This window comes from Nannobrachium achirus (genome assembly GCF_963921795.1).
Source record: "Nannobrachium achirus genome assembly, chromosome: 18".
In the NCBI taxonomy this organism is placed as follows: Eukaryota; Metazoa; Chordata; class Actinopteri; order Myctophiformes; family Myctophidae; genus Nannobrachium; species Nannobrachium achirus.
Window position 1 is genome coordinate 4,837,107 of NC_137825.1, and position 18,896 is coordinate 4,856,002.

Consider the following 18,896-nt stretch of genomic DNA (forward strand, 5'->3'; position numbering starts at 1 on the left):
TAAGGAATAAATCCAGTGAAATTAAAATTAATTAAGAACAAATAAGAATAAAGGGAGGGGAAATGTAACTGCAGTTTCCATACACTATTCGTCCAGCAGAGGGCAGTGATCGTACATAAAACCACACTAGTTCTTGTGTGTGTGACCAAGTGTCAACAACAACTAACGCTACAGCTTTTCTAATGTAGCCTCGTAAAACCGTTCTAATGTAGGCTGGTTGGTGTTGCAGTTTAGAGACAACATAAGTTACTGTAGATTAAAGCTTTAGACTCATTTGAATGTTTGAGACTCATTATTAGTGCAGCTTAAACAACAGCGTGGGCAGGTGGTCTCCTGTGTGTGTGTGTGTGTGTGTGTGTGTGTGTGTGTGTGTGTGTGTGTGTGTGTGTGTGTGTGTGTGTGTGTGTGTGTGTGTGTGTGTGCGCGCGTGCGTGCAGAGAGCTGCGACACGGTGAGACTATTTGTTATTAGAGAGAGAGAGAGAGAGAGAGAGAGAGAGAGAGAGAGAGAGAGAGAGAGAGAAAAGGGGTAGAGAGAGAGAGAGAGAGAGAGAGAGAGAGAGAGAGAGAGAGAGAGAGAGAGAGAGAGAGAGAGAGAAAAGGGGTAGAGAAGGAGAGAGAGAGAGAGAGAGAGAGAGAGAGGGGTAGAGAGAGGTAGAGTCAGAGCAGGAGAGAGAGAGAGGGGTAGAGAGAGGTAGAGTCAGAGCAGGAGAGAGAGAGAGGGGTAGAGAGAGGTAGAGTCAGAGCTGGCTCGGGGACATAACGGGACATGTCAGTGAATCAGTGGATGTTTCATTCACAGCTGTGTGTTATCAGGTGAGTACATTATTAATGCATGTCCTCCTCATCACATCATGTAGCCTACAGTATGTCCAGGCTAGTTATGCTACAGTATAGTTCTATGTAGGCTATAGTTATTATGGCAGGTGAAGTGAGGAGTGTAACTGCGTTTTGTCCCTTGCTGCTGCAGTCCTATTCTTGTCAGGTATTAGCCCTCTTATAGACACACACACTGTTGCCTATATACATATAGCCTGTGATATATGATTGAAGTAGCTATATACTGTATTTTATAAGAGTAATAATATGATTTGAAAGCATGGAAGTCGGCGAGTAATTATTTAATAAAAGGTGGCGGCAGGTTGTAACTTTTACTTCATCTCATGTTGAAATTAGACTACTTTATCTATTTTTTCTCTTGTTTATTTATTCTTTCTTTTTTGCTATATTCATCTGATATTCAGTTTGAAATGTTTTCCTTTGTGATCTCGGAAGTCCCAAAAATTATTCTGTTTTTCATAACATAGGCTATTTGAAACAGACTTAACAAACTTGACTATAGCTGTTAATGGTCCATTTGGTTCCATTCGTACACTCTCAGAGTTACAGAGCTGTAAGGGTCCATTTGGTTCCATTCGTACACTCTCAGAGTTACAGAGCTGTAAGGGTCCATTTGGTTCCATTTGTACACTCTCAGAGTTACAGAGCTGTAAGGGTGCGTTTGGTTCCACTACGCTGTCTCTCTGCATCCTATGATCCTATAGTTTACTGAGACGCTACGCTGTCTCTCTGCGTTCTATGATCCTATAGTTTACTGAGACGCTACGCTGTCTCTCTGCTTTCTATGATCCTATAGTTTACTGAGACGCTATGCTGTCTCTCTGCGTTCTATGATCCTATAGTTTACTGAGACACTACACTGTCTCTCTGCATTCTATGATCCTATAGTTTACTGAGACACTACACTGTCTCTCTGCATCCTATGATACCTATAGTTTACTGAGACGCTACGCTGTCTCTCTGCGTTCTATGATCCTATAGTTTACTGAGACGCTACGCTGTCTCTCTGCATTCTATGATCCTATAGTTTACTGAGACGCTACGCTGTCTCTCTGCGTTCTATGATCCTATAGTTTACTGAGACGCTACGCTGTCTCTCTGCATTCGATGATCCTATAGTTTACTGAGACGCTACGCTGTCTCTCTGCATTCTATGATCCTATAGTTTACTGAATCCTATAGTTTACTGAGACGCTACGCTGTCTCTCTGCATTCTATGATCCTATAGTTTACTGAATCCTATAGTTTACTGAGACGCTACACTGTCTGCATTCTATGATCCTATATTTTACTGAGGCGCTACGCTGTCTCTGCATTCTATGATCCTATAGTTTACTGAGCCACTGCGCTGTCTCTGCATTCTATGATCCTATAGTTTACTGAGACGCTACGCTGTCTCTCTGCATTCTATGATCCTATAGTCTACTGAGACGCTACGCTGTCTCTCTGCATCCTATGATCCTATAGTTTACTGAGACGCTACACTGTCTCTCTGCATTCTATGATCCTATAGTTTACTGAGACACTACGCCGTCGCTGTCTCTCTGCATTCTATGACCCTATAGTTTACTGAGACACTGCGACACTGCGTCTCTCTGCATTTTATGTGTACAGTATGTACACATCTTTGCTTACCTTGCTTACTGTAAGTGGCTGTGGATAAAGAGTGTGTCTGCTAAATGCCTAGACTGTAAATAGTAAATGAAGTGGCCTATACTTCATTCACAGGGTTCCTCCTCCTCCTCCTTCAACATCCCTCACAGGGCACTTTATTAAGCAGCACATTTTACTGTTATTGATTTTCATGTGAGGGAGAAAGATGTGATTCCATCTTCACACACAGGAGAGAACGGCTCACTGTGTTGGTGTTGCAATGGAAATATTACACATCTGCAGAATTTCCAATTTTGTTCAAAAGTGATATTTTTACTCCTTCTCCACTACATCTCAAAGGCAAATATAGAACGTTTTAGGCAGGGTACTCCACTATAATTATTTGAAATCTAAGTCACTTTGTCGAGTTTTTTGTATTATTACAAAACCATGTAGGCCTACAGTATATATACTGTATATAGGCCTATATATATACAGAGTACAGTATGTGTGTGTACTTTGGCAATTTGAAGATAGCAGATCTACAAGCTTGCATGCAGCGATGCAAATCGAACCTCAGACCTTCTGGTTTCCTCAGGCAGCCTAATCTCTACCCCCGACTAGGGTCCTTGGTTAGAGGTTCCAGGGGGCCCCCAAACGTACAAACAACACCAAGATATTAATGATCATAATTAATTTTTAAAAAAAGTATGTAAGTAAAGTATACTACGTTAGCTCCATTGTTCCAAGCCGGAACAAGATCGCCTGATTGATCATGAAAAAAATAAACACCCTGATCCCTGAAAAAAAAAAAGGTCGACCACCAACCTGCTGATATAGACTTCACACAAATAGAAATAAGTCCCTTTCATAAGCAAGTCCAAACGAACAGAAAGGGAGAAAATAATGATGAGAATCCCTGAGCAACAACTCCAATTTCATGCTCCTCAGTTGAAGTTTGGTCTTAAGCTTTCTCCACGGTGAAGGATGACTTTGAACAAGCAGTCTTCCATTCTCCCTACAAATGAATCCTGTTAGCCACGGTCAGCACACTTTACACGTCTCCAGTAGGGCTGCACGATTTTGGGAAAATATCTAATTGTGATTTTTCTGACTAATATTGCGATTGAGATTTTATTCACAATATTTATATATTTATTTTAAGGTCAGATAAGTGATAGTTTTTTGGTTAAAACAAAAGTTTTTTTTTTTCTTCTTTTTTTTGGTTGATGTAATAAATAATTTTAACCAAATAAAATCACTTAACTACCTAAAGTCAAGCTTCCGAAGCTTACGTTGAATATTTATTTAGTAATACATTTAAAAAGAAATTGATTATTAATAACTTGGCAAATTGGCAATCATGCAAATGGTTTGATTCAGTTCAGTATTGTCTGCCTCTCATTGTCAAGGAAGAAAGTACCGTATGTCTTGCTTTCATCAAGGCAATAAAAAAAACACCCTAAGACACAGTGACCATAAGTTTCACATGTGTGCAGGGGACAGAGGAGGGGAGCCACCATCACACAGACATCACTTTTGCGATTATTATGCACCTTTGCGATTTGCTAATTGCGTGGTTCCAAATTGTGCAGCCCTAGTCTCCAGTGGACGGTCGGTCACTACAGCTTGTGATGGAGAGGGGAAAAGTTGACTTAAAGGGAAACTAGGTAACTTTAAGACTATTTTATATATATGTAATATAATTCTTTTTAGCAGTAATGTCCCTTTATCAGTCACTATATTGTTGTGCTGGGGTGTTTCCTTGCAGATACACACAGACTTGCCTAGTTCCCCTTTAAATTCAAGAACACGTTGGTAGAGGTTGGAGTTGTGTAGTTACCTTGCCATGATGTAAGTCCAAAGATGGTCAAGGAATCATATGGTTGCTCCTTTGATATTGTTTTTCAAAAATATGCTCCTTGTTGATGTTACATTGTAGAGTGAAATATCTGTCAAAGTCACTCTTTTAGCTTGTTAACACAATGGAAGCCAAGGTTTCTAACATTTCTAGCTGTTGCTGGTGCCGCCGCTCACTTACGATTTATTTTGAAGAGCCTCGGAAGCTTTGTGCGTGTGCACGTGAGTGTCCACTGACGATTGAGGAAGATAATCCATTTGTTTACAAACGCTCGCGAAACTAAAATCCAAACCGCAGCCGACCATTGCGTTATAGTGTCGCCATGAAAACAATCAGATCTCTGCTTCCCTGGCGTTCTTTTCACCTTATTCAGAGATAAAGCTGTTTTTGTTTCAGCATAGAATAGGATGTAAATGCAGCCTAGACGCACCATTTTGCTTCTGTGCGCGTCACGTTATGACATATGCACCAGCGTCTCTCACAGGGTACACAGGACGGATGCAGCTGCATGTAACAAAGTTAACCCTTTGTCTCGTTGAGAGACGAGACAACTGAGTTTTGGTACAGCGACCTCCAGTGGCCTTGTCTCGTTACTGAACGAGTTTGGCCCCTTGGGTGTTAACAATAACAACCAAAGCTAATTCAGTACACAGTACTGTTTTTTTTTTTTTTTTGGTGCACCTGGAAGGAGCTAAGCTCCAACATCTGGCCTTGTCCGGGCTCTTGAAGCATAGCCTACATCTGGCCTACATCTGGCACAAAGTGCAAAGTTTGTTGTACACCCAGGACGCTTAATGAAATGAACATTTTTTGCTGGTTTCTTTGTAAATGAAGCCGGCCTACTTAATCATACTAGAGCATCACACAGAGCATGAAAAAGCAGGCGTGTTTTGAGCTTGCCGATCTGATACTTTCGAAGCTTTTGAATCTGTTTCCTGGAAAGTTAACACCTCCACAGAGCCGACTCTATGCTCCTGCAGGTCTATATTTAGCCGGTGGTTCTGTGGAAGGTTAGACTTCTCTTTGCAGAGCAGAGCAGAGCAGAGCAGAGCATACACTTACCTCCTCCTCCTCTGTCACAGTTAGAAAGGGAACCGGTCCAAAAGTTAAACGAAAGACACCAGAACTCAGCATCGTCTCTGCCAATGTGATTACTCTGCACAAAGCATTGTGCCAGGTTAGCAGAGAGAGAGAGAGAGAGAGAGAGAGAGAGAGAGAGAGAGAGAGAGAGAGAGAGAGAGAGAGAGAGAGAGAGAGAGAGACTCTCTGCATAATATTATATAGAGTGGTGTAAATTAAACTGAATATATTCACTCAACTACTGTACTTGAGTACAATTTTGATGAGGCTCCCAGTTCGATCCCGGGCTCCCTAAAGCCCCTATCATAGTAGGCACCGCGGTGATAAGCTATCCACCGTGGTGTAATCTTTTTAAGTCATAAAACTACAACATTACGTCATTACTCGCGGTGAAGAGCTATCCACCGCGAACCCCGACACATCTCTCTGTTTTTACTATCAGACAGATCGGCCCGTTCACTGATTGGTCGATCTAGACCAGTCAGTGTCTTCACCGTGACTGACTATGATGGCCTCCACTTGTTTTCTCACTTTAGGTGGATAGCTTTACACCTAAAACTTGCGGTGATAGGCTCTTCACCGCAGAATCTGATAAGGGCTTAAGAGTCCTTGAGCAAGACTCTGAACCCCTAGTTGCTCCCGGTGAGCAGGTTGATGCCTTGCATGGTTTCCTCTGCCATCGGTCTGTGTGAATGTGTGTGTGAATGGGTGAATGTAATGCACAATCTACGTAAAGCGATTTGGATAAAAAAAAAAATGCTGTATAAAATGCACCGTTTATTTTGCACTTTTACTCCAGTGCATTTTGAATACCGGGAGTTTTATTTTGTAACTTCTTCCACCAGAGCATGCAGCTTGCTTTTACGCCTGAGGCCATTGATCTGAGACTGTGCTTTGTTCACTATTTACCAGAGAGAGGAGAGGAGAGCACATGAGACTGTGTTCACTGTTTACCAGGGAGAGGGGAGGAGAGGGGAGGAGAGCATGCGAGGACAGCAGCTAAAATCAGAACACTGCAGATGATGATGATGATGATGATGATGATGAGGACACCGACTGACTTAGTTTCATGGCCTCGCTAACAGCATCAGTGCTTTAACCCATTTAGACCTAACCTATAGATAGGCCTAAATCAGAAATTAGCCTACAAAAACAAATATGTTGCTACATAATGTACATGTACTGTAAGCCCCTCCCATACACTAAAATGTGTTCCCGGCCTGAAAAGAGCAGTGGTTACGTTTTAGCTCAAAGACCAAAAAATTTGACATTTTTGCCCAGGACCCAAACTAGTGAAAATAGCCGATCTACACGCTCGCAACACGTGGCGCGTTGTGATGTCTGTCTGTCTGTCAGACCTCTAAGGGTCCATTTATTTTCCGAATGATCGATCACTGAGCCGGGGGACCCCCTGGGATCCCAAACTGGATCTGTCAGAATGTACTGGCTGGATTACCTTGGCATTTTCTCTGCTGACTTTCATTCTCGAAGGAGGAATGACCCGTATGGATTATGGTGATCCACCCTGCAGGTCCTCCTCCGAGACAACATGTCAACCTTTCTACCAGCCCTGTGAGTCAGATAGCTCAGTCCTTTCTACCATCCTGTGTGTCAGGTAGCTCAGTCCTTTCTACTTGCAACCATTGTCCCTGCAACAGTGTCAGTCTAGACCACTGCTATCTCTTGCAACTTAGTTGCAAGTTGCGAGTGACTCTAGTTGCATTGGTGTACTGTGGACTGGGCTTTTAGACATGTGTTAAGCTGCCCAGTGTTCATTTTGACGGCAATGTCTGATTTAAGCACCATTCCCACTGGGCACGATAACGATAACGATATGTGGGCGTTCACATCAATGATGTGGGCGTTATCGTTGTGCTGTGGACGCTACCGTCCACTGGAGTTGAGAACCATTAAAAGGATATCTCTCTCTTTATCGTGCCCCGGTGGGAATGCCACTTTCGTCTTAGTCTTTTGAATAACACACCATTACGTTTTAGAACTATTTTAGTCATCTGAAATTGTTAAGTCTTAGTCTATAGTCGACTAAATATAAACGTTTTTAAGTTTTAAGGGCCATTCACACTGTATAACTATAAAAAAGTAAGCCAAGTAGAAAAAAACAATGGTGAACATTGTAGTTATAGTTATCTTCCACCAGTTATAACTTCTATCAGTGGGAATGGCACTTTAGTCAACTAAATGAACACTGAAGCCACCTCACCCTACAGCACATATGTCAAACTGGGGGCCAAATCAGGCCCATGAATGAATTATCTTTGGCCCTTTGGATGACATTTAATTACTATTAGAACTGGCCCTCTGCTATATTGCATGCACCACCATAATACTACTATGCACACCATAATACTAGTCCCACGATTAGGCCTGGGGCGGTATGGACATTTTGTTACCGCGATTACCGTCTTCCCATTTACCGCCGGTACTGCGGTAATTACCGCACCCCCGTATCTATTAATTAAGTTTCGGCGATAAGCCAAAATATTGCAATCATCTTCCCAAAAGTCGCCTCTCCACAGTGGAGAGGCGACACAGCCTGACTGCCCGAGTTATACTTCTCCGTACAGCACAGCGGGTCTGGCTTTCAAAGGAGCAGATCTACAAACACATCGCATCCGCGACGTGTTCTGAGCTTTTAGATCTGCACTGTCGCTGTCGGGTTACCATAGTAACGTAGGCTAGCTACTTGGGCTTTTCAGACACAAACAGCTGTGTGAACAAACCAGAAGAGGAAGGGTAGTCAGATCGTGTACACAGTGATTCTGTAAACTCACGTCACGTCTCAACTCTCAAATCGCAGTGATTGAGTGCTGCTATATACAGGTTTTAGTTACAAGACTTGACAGAAAAGGTTATAAAATCGCCGACGTGCCGCCGAACGGGGCACAACGTGCGACGCGGTGGAAAAAGTAAAATAGTTTCATTTTCGGTTTTAGTCCACGCGGCCCGCGCTCCGCCAGTAATCCGTATGAATAAAAAAAGATATGCCACAACACAAGGTATGTATTAACATCCTTGTGTCGAGTGGATTACAGAGAAAGTTTATGCTGCTCCGTCATAGAGTTGTGCTCCGTACTCTCCTGCCCTGTGCATGCACTGTGTGCAGGGTCTGTGTCTGAGTGAGTGACGTATGTGGCTTCCAACGTGTGGTACACGGCCCAGAGCAGAGCGGCATGGAGCGCATGCGGTCCTCGCTTCTCCCCCGTTTTAAAACTTGCTTGTTTTCCCAAAAAAAATATACCTTTTTTTTGTCTTTTTACCGCGGTAAGCACAATGACACCGCGGTAGACCTCGCCTCGGTATACCGCGGTATGGCGGTACGGCGGTACGGCGGTTACCGCCTCCAACCCTACCCACGATGCACTGCGAATGCATTGGTGCGTATCAAGGGCCCGCAAAGCGCATCGCCTGTGGTCAACTTTCAGCTACTTGTACCCCTCTCCCCCAAAAATGGTTAAACGAAGGTGAACTTTGAAAGCAGGGGTTTTCAAGCCAGGTGGGAGGCAGAGTAGCCTTAGCCTGGCTCCAGCCAATAGACCCGCCCACTCTCTGAGTGAACGGCATCTCTTGGTCTGGATATGTCATATGACGAGTCTCTTGATTCGGTTCAAAGCCGTATCTTGGCGAACCGACCAATGAATTCAAAGCAAGACGGAAAAAAATCTACAGAAACAGCGGAGGGAGGGGTGGCTGCGTGGCTCACCAGAGTTCTTAATTGCTCCCTTTGAACTTCAAAAGGACTCCGAACTGCAGGCATTGATTGAGCCATACAAGTGTCGAGTAGCTCGTTAGTGATTCTCTCTAATCAGTGAAACATCAAAGACACTGACCTGTTGGGTGCATGTCATTGAGGGGAGGGGGAGGAGGGATTGTTTTGTGTGCAAAAGTCAAACACAACCCTCCCACCAGATCGCTTGTGATTGGGAATTTCAAATTTTAAATCCCCTCCCCTTTGAAATCTCAACACAATGGCTCAGGCTCAGACTCTTAAGCTCCAGCGCAGAGTCTGAAATCAGGCTAGAGTAGCCTACCTGTTCACGGACGTAAAGGGCAAACCTTTGTGTCTTCTGTGTGGATTTGATTTACTTTCTCATTTATATGAAAGCAGTGATTGGTGAGGATCATAGAGCAGCAAACTGAGCTTTAATAATGCATTTTCTATTTTTAATGCATGCAGTTTCATTTTTGCATTTATGTTGGGACATATTTGATTTTTGAACTTTTTTGCTGTTTGACTGTTGAAAAACGGGTTAGGGTTAGGGTTAGTCACTTGAAATGACTGACAGAGCCATAAGAAAATATTGCAAATGATTTTATGATTTTATGTTTTTACTTAATTCATTTAATGAATCTTGCCCTAGACTTGTAGCGTTTTTTTTACATTTTGGCCCACTGTGTATTATTTGAGTTTGACATTCCTGTTCTACAGAAACAGGAGGTAGGCTCCTCCTCCTACCACAGCACTCACCAAGGCTTACTTTACTTAGGCCTACTTTCTTCATTGTGAGCCAGCTGCACTGTAGTAGGGCCCAAGGACCAACAGCTAGATGTCAATAGAACTCTATAGGCCAGGGGTTTGTCTCAGGACACCCCATGAATATTTTTTTAATCCGAGGCACCCCTACATTATAATTTTCACTCCCAGCAAGCACACAACGCCTCGCGGTGCGAGGCGTTGTGTGCTTGTAGATCAGCTGTTTTCACTAGTTTTGTGCGACAGTCTTGTATGATGAAGCAGGGCTTTGCTTTGCCAAAAGACGTACACATTTGAAACTTGGAGATACGAGGTTTCTGCCCGACAGTGACGATATTTTAGTGATTATGTTGCTAGGAAAACGTTGAGATAACAGCCATTTTGGTTAGAACTGACTGAAAATAACTTGTACTTCAAGTTTAAAATTATACTAAATATTAGTATCACAATACACAATAAGTGTCCAAATGAATTCCAAATATTATCAAATGATCTCGCGGCACCCCTGGACTGCCGTCACGGCACCCCAGGGTTCCCCGTCACCCACTTTGAAAACCCCTGCTCTAGCCCATTAGAAGAGTTTTTTCGGTGCGTCCATCCATGCGTGATGGGTAATGTAATGTTATACGGCGGTGGCTGTGGGTCGAGGCAGATGTGTTTGCCTTCCCTCGCGGGGTTTCCTTCCGTGCTGCGGTCGGTCAGGCATGACCGAGCTGTCATCAACCCTGGTGTCACTGTCACCTGCACACACACACACGCACACGCACACGCACACGCACACGCACACACACGCACACGCACACACACACACACACACACACACACACACACCTGCAGCCAAACACAATGCAAACACAGATGCATGCGGGGGACACAATGGTGTGTTTGACTTGAACTCAGTGGTGTAGGTGGTATATTTACTCAAGTGCTGCTTACCGTGCAATATTGAGGCAATTTTTGTTTGTTTTTTTACTTTCTTCAGTTTTTACACATTTCAATAATTTTACTTCTACCCCACTACATAAAAAAATATATTACATTTTTTACTCCACAACAATTATATGAAAAAGTAGCTTCTTTAGCTAGTTTCTGTGTAGTATTACAAAACATACACTAACCACTTCAGCCCTGTACAATATAATATTTCAGCCATTTGAAAATAGCAGATCTACAAGCTCACTGTCTCTGTCTCTCTCTCCCTCTCCCTCTCGGACATTTGAAAATAGACAATCTACAAGCTCACAATGTGTCTCAAATGCAACGCATTGTGAGCTTGTAGATCGTCCGTTTTCTGTCTCAAATGCAACGCATTGTGACCTTGTAGATCGTCCGTTTTGTGTCTCAAATGCAACACATTGTGAGCTTGTAGATCGTCCGTTTTCTAAAGAGTCGTATCCACCTCTTTCCGCAGGAATTTACTGGAGAATCTTTTGCACCACACTTCCGGTTAACAGCAGACATACAAGCTCACGTCGCGTTGCAGATGCAGCCGCTGTGAGCTTGTAGATCACACTCGGCTGCGACACCGGAAGCAACTTCTGCGCAATGCACTATGGGATGTTGGAAAGTTGTGGATACATTTGAAACATTTGAAAATGTGTGGAATGGGACCTTCTGCATGATGTGTACTTTCTACTGTTGGTACTTATTATGATACCAACACTAAGTCAAGTACATTTTTAATTCCTGACTTTTACTTGTAACAGAGCATTTCTATACTGCAGTACTTTTTCCCACCACTGGTAGTCAGAGCGCTGCAGGGCTGATGATGAGGAGTGGACACAGGTGTGGAACTGGGACTGACTGCACACACACACACACACACACACACACACACACACACACACACACACACACACACACACACACACACACACACACACACACACACACATGCTTCACCTTTCTACCAGGCCACGCCCCCTCATCTAGGCTGAGTGGCAAAACACTGAGCAGCTTGGAGCCATGGAGTTTGGAAGCGCTCGTTGGGAATCACTCAGCGGTCCTGTGCGTACCACCCGTTTCTAAGTGTCACTTAATGCAGGAGGCAGCAGGACGTTGTGTTGTTGAAAATGAGCGCCTCCAAACTCTGACACTTAGGAAAATAATCTCCTGCAAGGAACTTATTGACAGAAAGTAGCTCATATAACATGTCTTCTACGGTGGATTTGTATGGAACTTTGCCATTACAAATAGGATAATCCAAGACTTCCGTATCTGTACAGCTGTGATGTTGGTGAGTTTGACTTTGTTTAATACAAACGTTTGGATTTATGGGCTGCCAAGGCCAGAAAGTTGTTGTTTTTGCCACTCAGTAGGCGTTCCCGCACAACTTCTGGGTATGATGATGATGTCACACACATAGCCCAGACAAAGAGAGAAGTTTCTCTCTCTCTCTCTCTCTCTGTCTCTGTCTCTGTCTCTCTCTCTATCTCTCTATCTCTCTATCTCTCTCTCTATCTCTCTCTCTCTCTCTCTCTCTCTCTCTCTCTCTCTCTCTCTCTCTCTCTCCTCTCTTCGACTGTATTTGTGGGGTTTAGTGCATTGGTTTCTCAAAGTGGGGTCAGGGGTCCTTGAGGGTCATATAGGGGGTCCCCAGCTAAATAATAGTTAGAAACCAAATTTGGTTTCATTTGTACACTGTCAGAGTTAAGCCACGGGAGGCCTTGACATTTTAGACCTATTAGAACTGATTTAGACCAAAATGCAGGTTTAAATGGATTCTGCAATGAATCTCTGTATTAACAATTCAACAGTATTTTCTATAAGGCTCCCTCCCTCATTGTATCACGATACTGTATATACGATATCTTTAAAAGGGAACATCCTGGAGACATTGTATCGTCTCAACGATATTTATCACTGTATTGCCCACCCCTAGCCTCATCCTATCTGAATCAATGAGTGATTAGTGGGGTGGCAGAGATTAAGCAGGGATTTCTACCATGTCTCAGAGGAGAGGAGAACAGAGCTCTCCGCTGTCAGCACACTGATGGGTGTCAGAGCCCCTCACAGAGGGACCACCAGCCAGTAGATTTGTAGTGATTGGCACGGAGCCTAATGGTGGGATTATATCCATCATTCATCTGCAGCTACGCTACAGCGAACAGATAATTAGGCAGCATGAGCTGTGCTTTGTGCTTGTCGAGGAGGCTCGATACTTATAAAGTAATGGTCTTTTATGTCCACATACTTTAGGAAGCTTGTAGAGCAGGGGTCGTCAACGTGTTCAGGCCAAGGACCCCTTAGTTGAGAGAGAGATGAAGCAGGGACCCCTTCATAGATTCCATTTATTTTCATTGTTTGACAGCACAATCATCAGTGTATTTTGGATTCATGTTAATGTGTGTTTTCAGATATTTAACCACTTGAACCGTCAATACTTAATAAACTTGACCTTTCACTCTGTACCTAGTCTGCTCTTTTCCCCCTCTACACCAAACCTCTTTGCCAAAAATAGCAGAGGCGTTGTGAGCTTGTAGTCACTCAAAGATTTGGAGGACCCCCTGTAGTAACTCTGGGGTCCCGGACCCCCTGTTGGAAGACCCCTGTTGTTAAGTAACAAAGTACTGTACTGCTCTTTTTTTTTTTTCTTTACTCTTATCTATCTTTTGTCTTACTTCTCTGTAACTTTGTAAATACTGTATACTGCTATGCTACAACTGGACAACTGAATGTCCCCCTTGGGATAATAAAGGTATCTATCTATCTATCTATTTACACATCATACCTGGTTTGCGTTTTTTATTCCACCATTCTGAATTCCCATGGACTTTTTTTCATATCGCGTCATATACAGTAAGAACTGTGTTTCAAACCTAAACAAATGTTCTCAGCGGTTTGACTCATATGGATATGAAGAATAAACTGATGGTGAGAAAACGCTAATGTTACTGACGCCCAATTAGTTACATTTTCAACCAGAACAGACTGTATCAAATATTATAAGTGACTGACTATCATAAACCATACAGAGCCACCTCGCCGACAATATCGAGATGACCGTTTGTTTATTTTTGGACCACAATGCTTATATGAGACTCAATGTTATTCTCCATAGAGAAATTACTTCCGTCAACCGGGGGATGAGCGAGTGATGTCACGACTTTGTTAGCTACTCTACAAGGATCTGTAACTGATCTACTGTCTAGCTCACCCTGTGGTCATTTTGACAAACACTTCTCGCCTGTCTTATGGGAGAAGTGATGACTACCTCCGCCTCTGGCCTCCTGAAAGGTGAATTTTCAGGGCAGTTTTGAAGGAGGCCAGTGAGTTAGATGTTTTAAGGGAAATGGTCAAGGAATTCCACACTTGAGTGTAGAAGGTGATTAGAAGCGGCTTGCTCACTCCTCATGCATTGAAGGAAGCATGAGCTCAGTTCGGGGCTCTCCCTACGTTGTCAGAGGGAGAGCAGAGCCCAGGATTACAGCTTGGAACTGGGGTGGGGGAAAAAAATGGTTCGCAAATTTAAATTGAAAACATTTTACATGAAAAAGTTTGAGAACGACTAAACTACGTCCGCCCCTCCGTTGAAGTGCATCTAAACTATTCTCTCTCTCTCTCTCTCTCTCTCTCTCTCTCCCTCATCCAGACTTTAGCCTGCTGTTGGATCATAACAGAGGAGGACCTACAGTAGAAGACTTCATGCTGGTACATCACTCAGAGAAGGAGAGAGACACAGACACAGAGTTGTGATGACAGAGTCAGCCTCCCGTTGAGAAGCTGTGCTCAGACCTGCAGCTCCACTCCACAGACACCTGCCAGCGATGGGGAGGAGAGAGCGCCCCCTGCTGCTGGTGCTGCTGCTGTGCATGGCCAGCCTGTCAGAGCTGAGGGGCTTCCCCTTCAGTCCCTCCATGGACGCAGACGTCACCCCAGGACCACCGTCCTGCTGAAAGGTACGTTTAAAGAGCTCCTTCTTCAAGGAGCTCTTCAACTGACAACTGTCAACCTTATCTTATAGGCTCTATCAAATATCAAGGTGCAAGGCTCACTTTATTTGTCATTTTACATGATTGCACATGAAAACAAAAGTCTTACTCAGGACCAGCAGTGTACAATAAAATAACTAGCAACTAGAAGCAGTGCTCTTCCGAGCACAGGTCTCCACCAGGCCAGGCGTCCTGGTGGTGTTATAATAGGCCAATGTAAAAAGGGTGGCATGTGTTCTTCGCCAATCTTAGACCTTTCATGGCAGTCGGACACTGCATGGATGATATGAGGCATTGTGTTTCAAAAATGTGTTTTGCTAAAGTCTACCTGCTGGTCTACCTACGGACTTGATCACATGACTATAGAGATACTGTGTACTGATTTGCATGATTTTTGGATAAATCTCAGGAATAATAGGAACAAATGTGTTTTACATAAGTCGGCCTCCTGGTGGCGCTATAAAAGGCTGATGTGAAAAATGCAAGGAAAAGGTTTTTCCTTGGCCTCTAGGGACTGTGCTTACAAAGTTGAAACTGATCGGAGGAGTTATAGGTAAAACCACGGATTGGCCTGTTATAGCGCCACCATGAGGCTGATTTAAAAAAAATAAGTGGCATTTCCTCTCTGCCTAGTGGGAACGTGTGTGTGCGCGATTTCATGATAATTGCACTTTGCGTTTGTGATTTGAGGCATTTTGTTCAAAATGGCTCAATCCTACAAACTTTGGAAGCCAATCTTAGCCAATCAGGATAAAATATGCAAAATCTGACTTTTGGACAAAATCTGTAAGAGTAGTGTACAGAAATGTGTTTTGCGAACATCGTCCTCATGGTGGCGCTAGAACAGGCCCATTTGAAAAATGTGGGTCAGAGCACCCATTTACCGTTTATTTACCGTTTACCTACAAATGGTCGGGCGCCGTCCGATCTCGCGAACGTCCTATGTACTGGGTGCTAGATCCCAGGCGAGTAGGTTGCTGGGACAGAGAAAGGTCGTAGTAAAGAAGTTTTTTCTCCCGACTTGTCTCTCTGAAAAAAGCAATTCTAGTTGGCATATCTTGGGAATATTGTGTGGCTTGTGATGATCGTGTCCAATATTTAGTTCAGTGACCATGGAGCTAAAACACTATATATATAATGTATCTTTATTTAGGCAAGAACAATGCATGGCTTCTATGTCAGCATGTTAAGAAAAAGGCATGTACCGCTAGTTTCAGGTAGCTTGGCATGCAGATTGATCACAGTAATTAGTGAAGACTGATTTAATGGAGACGAGGCTGAAAACGGATGTTTTGGAATCCCCAAAATGATATGTATTTGGCCATATGTATTCCAGGGACCCCCAGAAGCAAGATTTGAGTTACATACCGTACAGTATGTTGAGTTACAAATGCGCACACATTTTCTCGACTTTTCAAAAATATCAGAGCTTGGAGTGCGGCACTCGGTTAAGCATACTTGTAGATCTGCTATTTTCCGAGGGCAACACCTTACCTACTCAAACGAGAGTGCATGTGCTCTCTCTTTCTCTCTCTCTCTCTCTCTCTCTCTCTCTCTCTCTCTCTTCCCCCCCCCCCTTCCCTCCTGTGAAACCAGTGACACAGTTTCGGCCCTGAAGACTTTGTTTTCTTCCTGGGGACTTTATTAATCTGCTGTCTCTCCAGGCCTGTCCTAGATCACACTTAACTCAGCTCAGCACAGCAGCAAGCACTGATGAAACCTCTCTATGTCGGCTGGAAACTACAGGGCTGGGACCATTGATCCTTATTACCGTTGATCGTGATTAACCCATCCAGAACGGGTACACATCATTGTGTATCATTATTTTATGCTTTAAACTATTAAAAAACAGCAGATCTACAAGCTCACAGCGCGGCACCGAGTGCCGCGCTGCGAGCTTGTACATCTGCTATTTTTGAAAAATCTTGAAAATTAGAATTTTGACCCGATTCTATAAGTGTCTTTTGAATCCTTCTAAGGTTTTTTGGAAAACCCTGTGTTTCTATGTCAGCAATCTGGCCAGCCATCGTCAAAGAAAAGGTCCTTTTCACTTAACTTAACTGGAGCTCAGTTAGTCTGTTCTTGAGAGACTACTAGTGTCAGTGGTTCTCAAACCTTTTCATGTGAAGGACCCCCAAAATGATATGTATTCTATTTGGCCACGGACCCGCATCTCAAAATTTTTCGCTCCAGGGTCCACCCAGAAGCAAAATTTGAGTTACAAACGTTCGCTTTAAAAATACACATATTCAAAATATTTGCACACATTTTCACAACTTTTTCAAACATAGCAGATCTACAAGCTTGCAGCGCGGCACTCGGTGCCACGCTGTGAGCTTGTATATCTGCTATTTTTCAATAGTTAAAGCATTCAATAATTTTAGGCCTAAATGGGTAAAAAAACACTCACGATAATCATTTTGTGGAGATTTAAAATTATCGTGAAATCATCCTCCGTCAGGCACTGGGATCCATTCACCTTTTATTTGCCGAGCCCGAGGCTGCATTTAAACCCTCTAAAACGGACCTGGAAATAACGTACTTGATACTCTTTCTTTCTTTCTCCCTCTTTCTCTCTCGACTCGCATCGCTCTCTCTCTCTGTGCCATATACGGAGACTTGGTCTAGAATGCGGTTCCTCGCTGCAAGCGGTTGAGAGTGTGAGCGCAAACGTATCAATTGAATATGCAAGAATGTTGACACTTCGCCCCACCCATTGGCACGACTAAACCGAACTATATTATGAGAATGTGGCCTTAGATGACTCTGTAGTAATGTGTAGTATGATCAAATAGAGGGGGGAATTTAGGGGGAACAATAGCAGTAAAATAGCAGTAAAGTAGCAGTGTACCTGATGCATCCACATGGACACATCCTGCTGAACAAGTGTGTTTGGACAAAGCCTGGTTATTTTTTATTGTCATCAACATCTCTGCCCACCTCTCCTCTCCTCTCCTCTCCTCTCTCTCTCTCTCTCTCACTCTCTTTCTCTCTCTCTCCCTATCTCTCTCTCTCTCTCTTCTCTCTCTCTCTCTCTCTCCATCTCTCTCTCTCTCTCTCTCTCTTCTCTATCTCTCTCTCTCTCTCTCTCCTCTCTCTCTCTCTCCTCTCTCTCTCTCATCACTGCGGCAGAGAGAGAGAGAGAGACTACAGTAGCTCTGCAGCAGAAGGAGAACTGAATGGGTGAATGTATCTCACACTGTAAAGCACTTTGGAAGTTTGGATAATTGCGCCCGAAGGTCGCAGTATATCCATGAGAAATGTTGCAGCGTGTCCGTCCGACCTTCCACCCTTCCGTCAGTACACATTTTTACTATGGGTTCTATGGGTTTGTCGCTCTGACATCATGCTCTGATGTCACTGTGACGCTCTGGCTTGATGTCCCTTTTATGCCCATAGATGTTTGATGCCCATAAATAGGTCAACAATGTTATGCAAATGGAATGAAGTCCTTGTCATGCCATATATGGAGATCCCTGTACCGATGTCATCAATATCAAGGGCATATCTGGAATGCCCCATATGGGCCATAGACATGGCCTATATCTGCGTGGCTGGTTCAGATAGGGGATCTCCATGTATGGGCATAAATATATTGTATGTATAATATACATACAATATATTGTATGCCCATACATTGTATAGGGATACATATTATTATTAATAAAGTAAAATAAAATAAAAAGTCCTTATATTGGCATTCCAGAAACAAAATCCCTTCTATGCCCATATATGGAGATTTCTGATGTCATTAATCCAGGCCCTGACTGGCCCCAAGAGCCTGCTTTACTCCTGATTTACACCCTACCTTCCCGAAAACGTTAATATTAACTCATACAGTGCCCATCCGGCCACAAGGGGTGCTAGAGTGCCAGAAATTTCTCCATTGACCTTCTTTATAGCTTTCGTCGACCCTCTCCCAACTGCTTGTGTTTTCACTCCGGTCAATCCTATGGGTGTCCAGAGGAGGAAGCTAGCTGACACGTAGCCAAAATGCTAACCATTGAGAAGCCCGATCTAAAGCTATTCAGCCGCAAAAAACTTTCTCCTATGGGTCTGGGGACACAATCCGGAGAAAATCCTGTCTAAAGATGTGATTT

At 43.5% G+C, this 18,896-nt stretch overlaps 1 protein-coding gene across 1 annotated transcript in view; it reads left to right on the forward strand.

The window, feature by feature from the left end:
- Positions 1 to 14,631: 14,631 nt before the first annotated feature.
- The window catches only part of sema4gb (sema domain, immunoglobulin domain (Ig), transmembrane domain (TM) and short cytoplasmic domain, (semaphorin) 4Gb), a gene marked incomplete at both ends in the record, with an annotated part of 131,470 nt that continues 127,205 nt past the window's right edge, over positions 14,632 to 18,896 (forward strand). Inside the window, 2 exon segments of the mRNA XM_080746989.1 lie at positions 14,632 to 14,734; positions 14,737 to 14,763. Coding sequence (XP_080603115.1) covers positions 14,632 to 14,734; positions 14,737 to 14,763 — 130 coding nt within the window.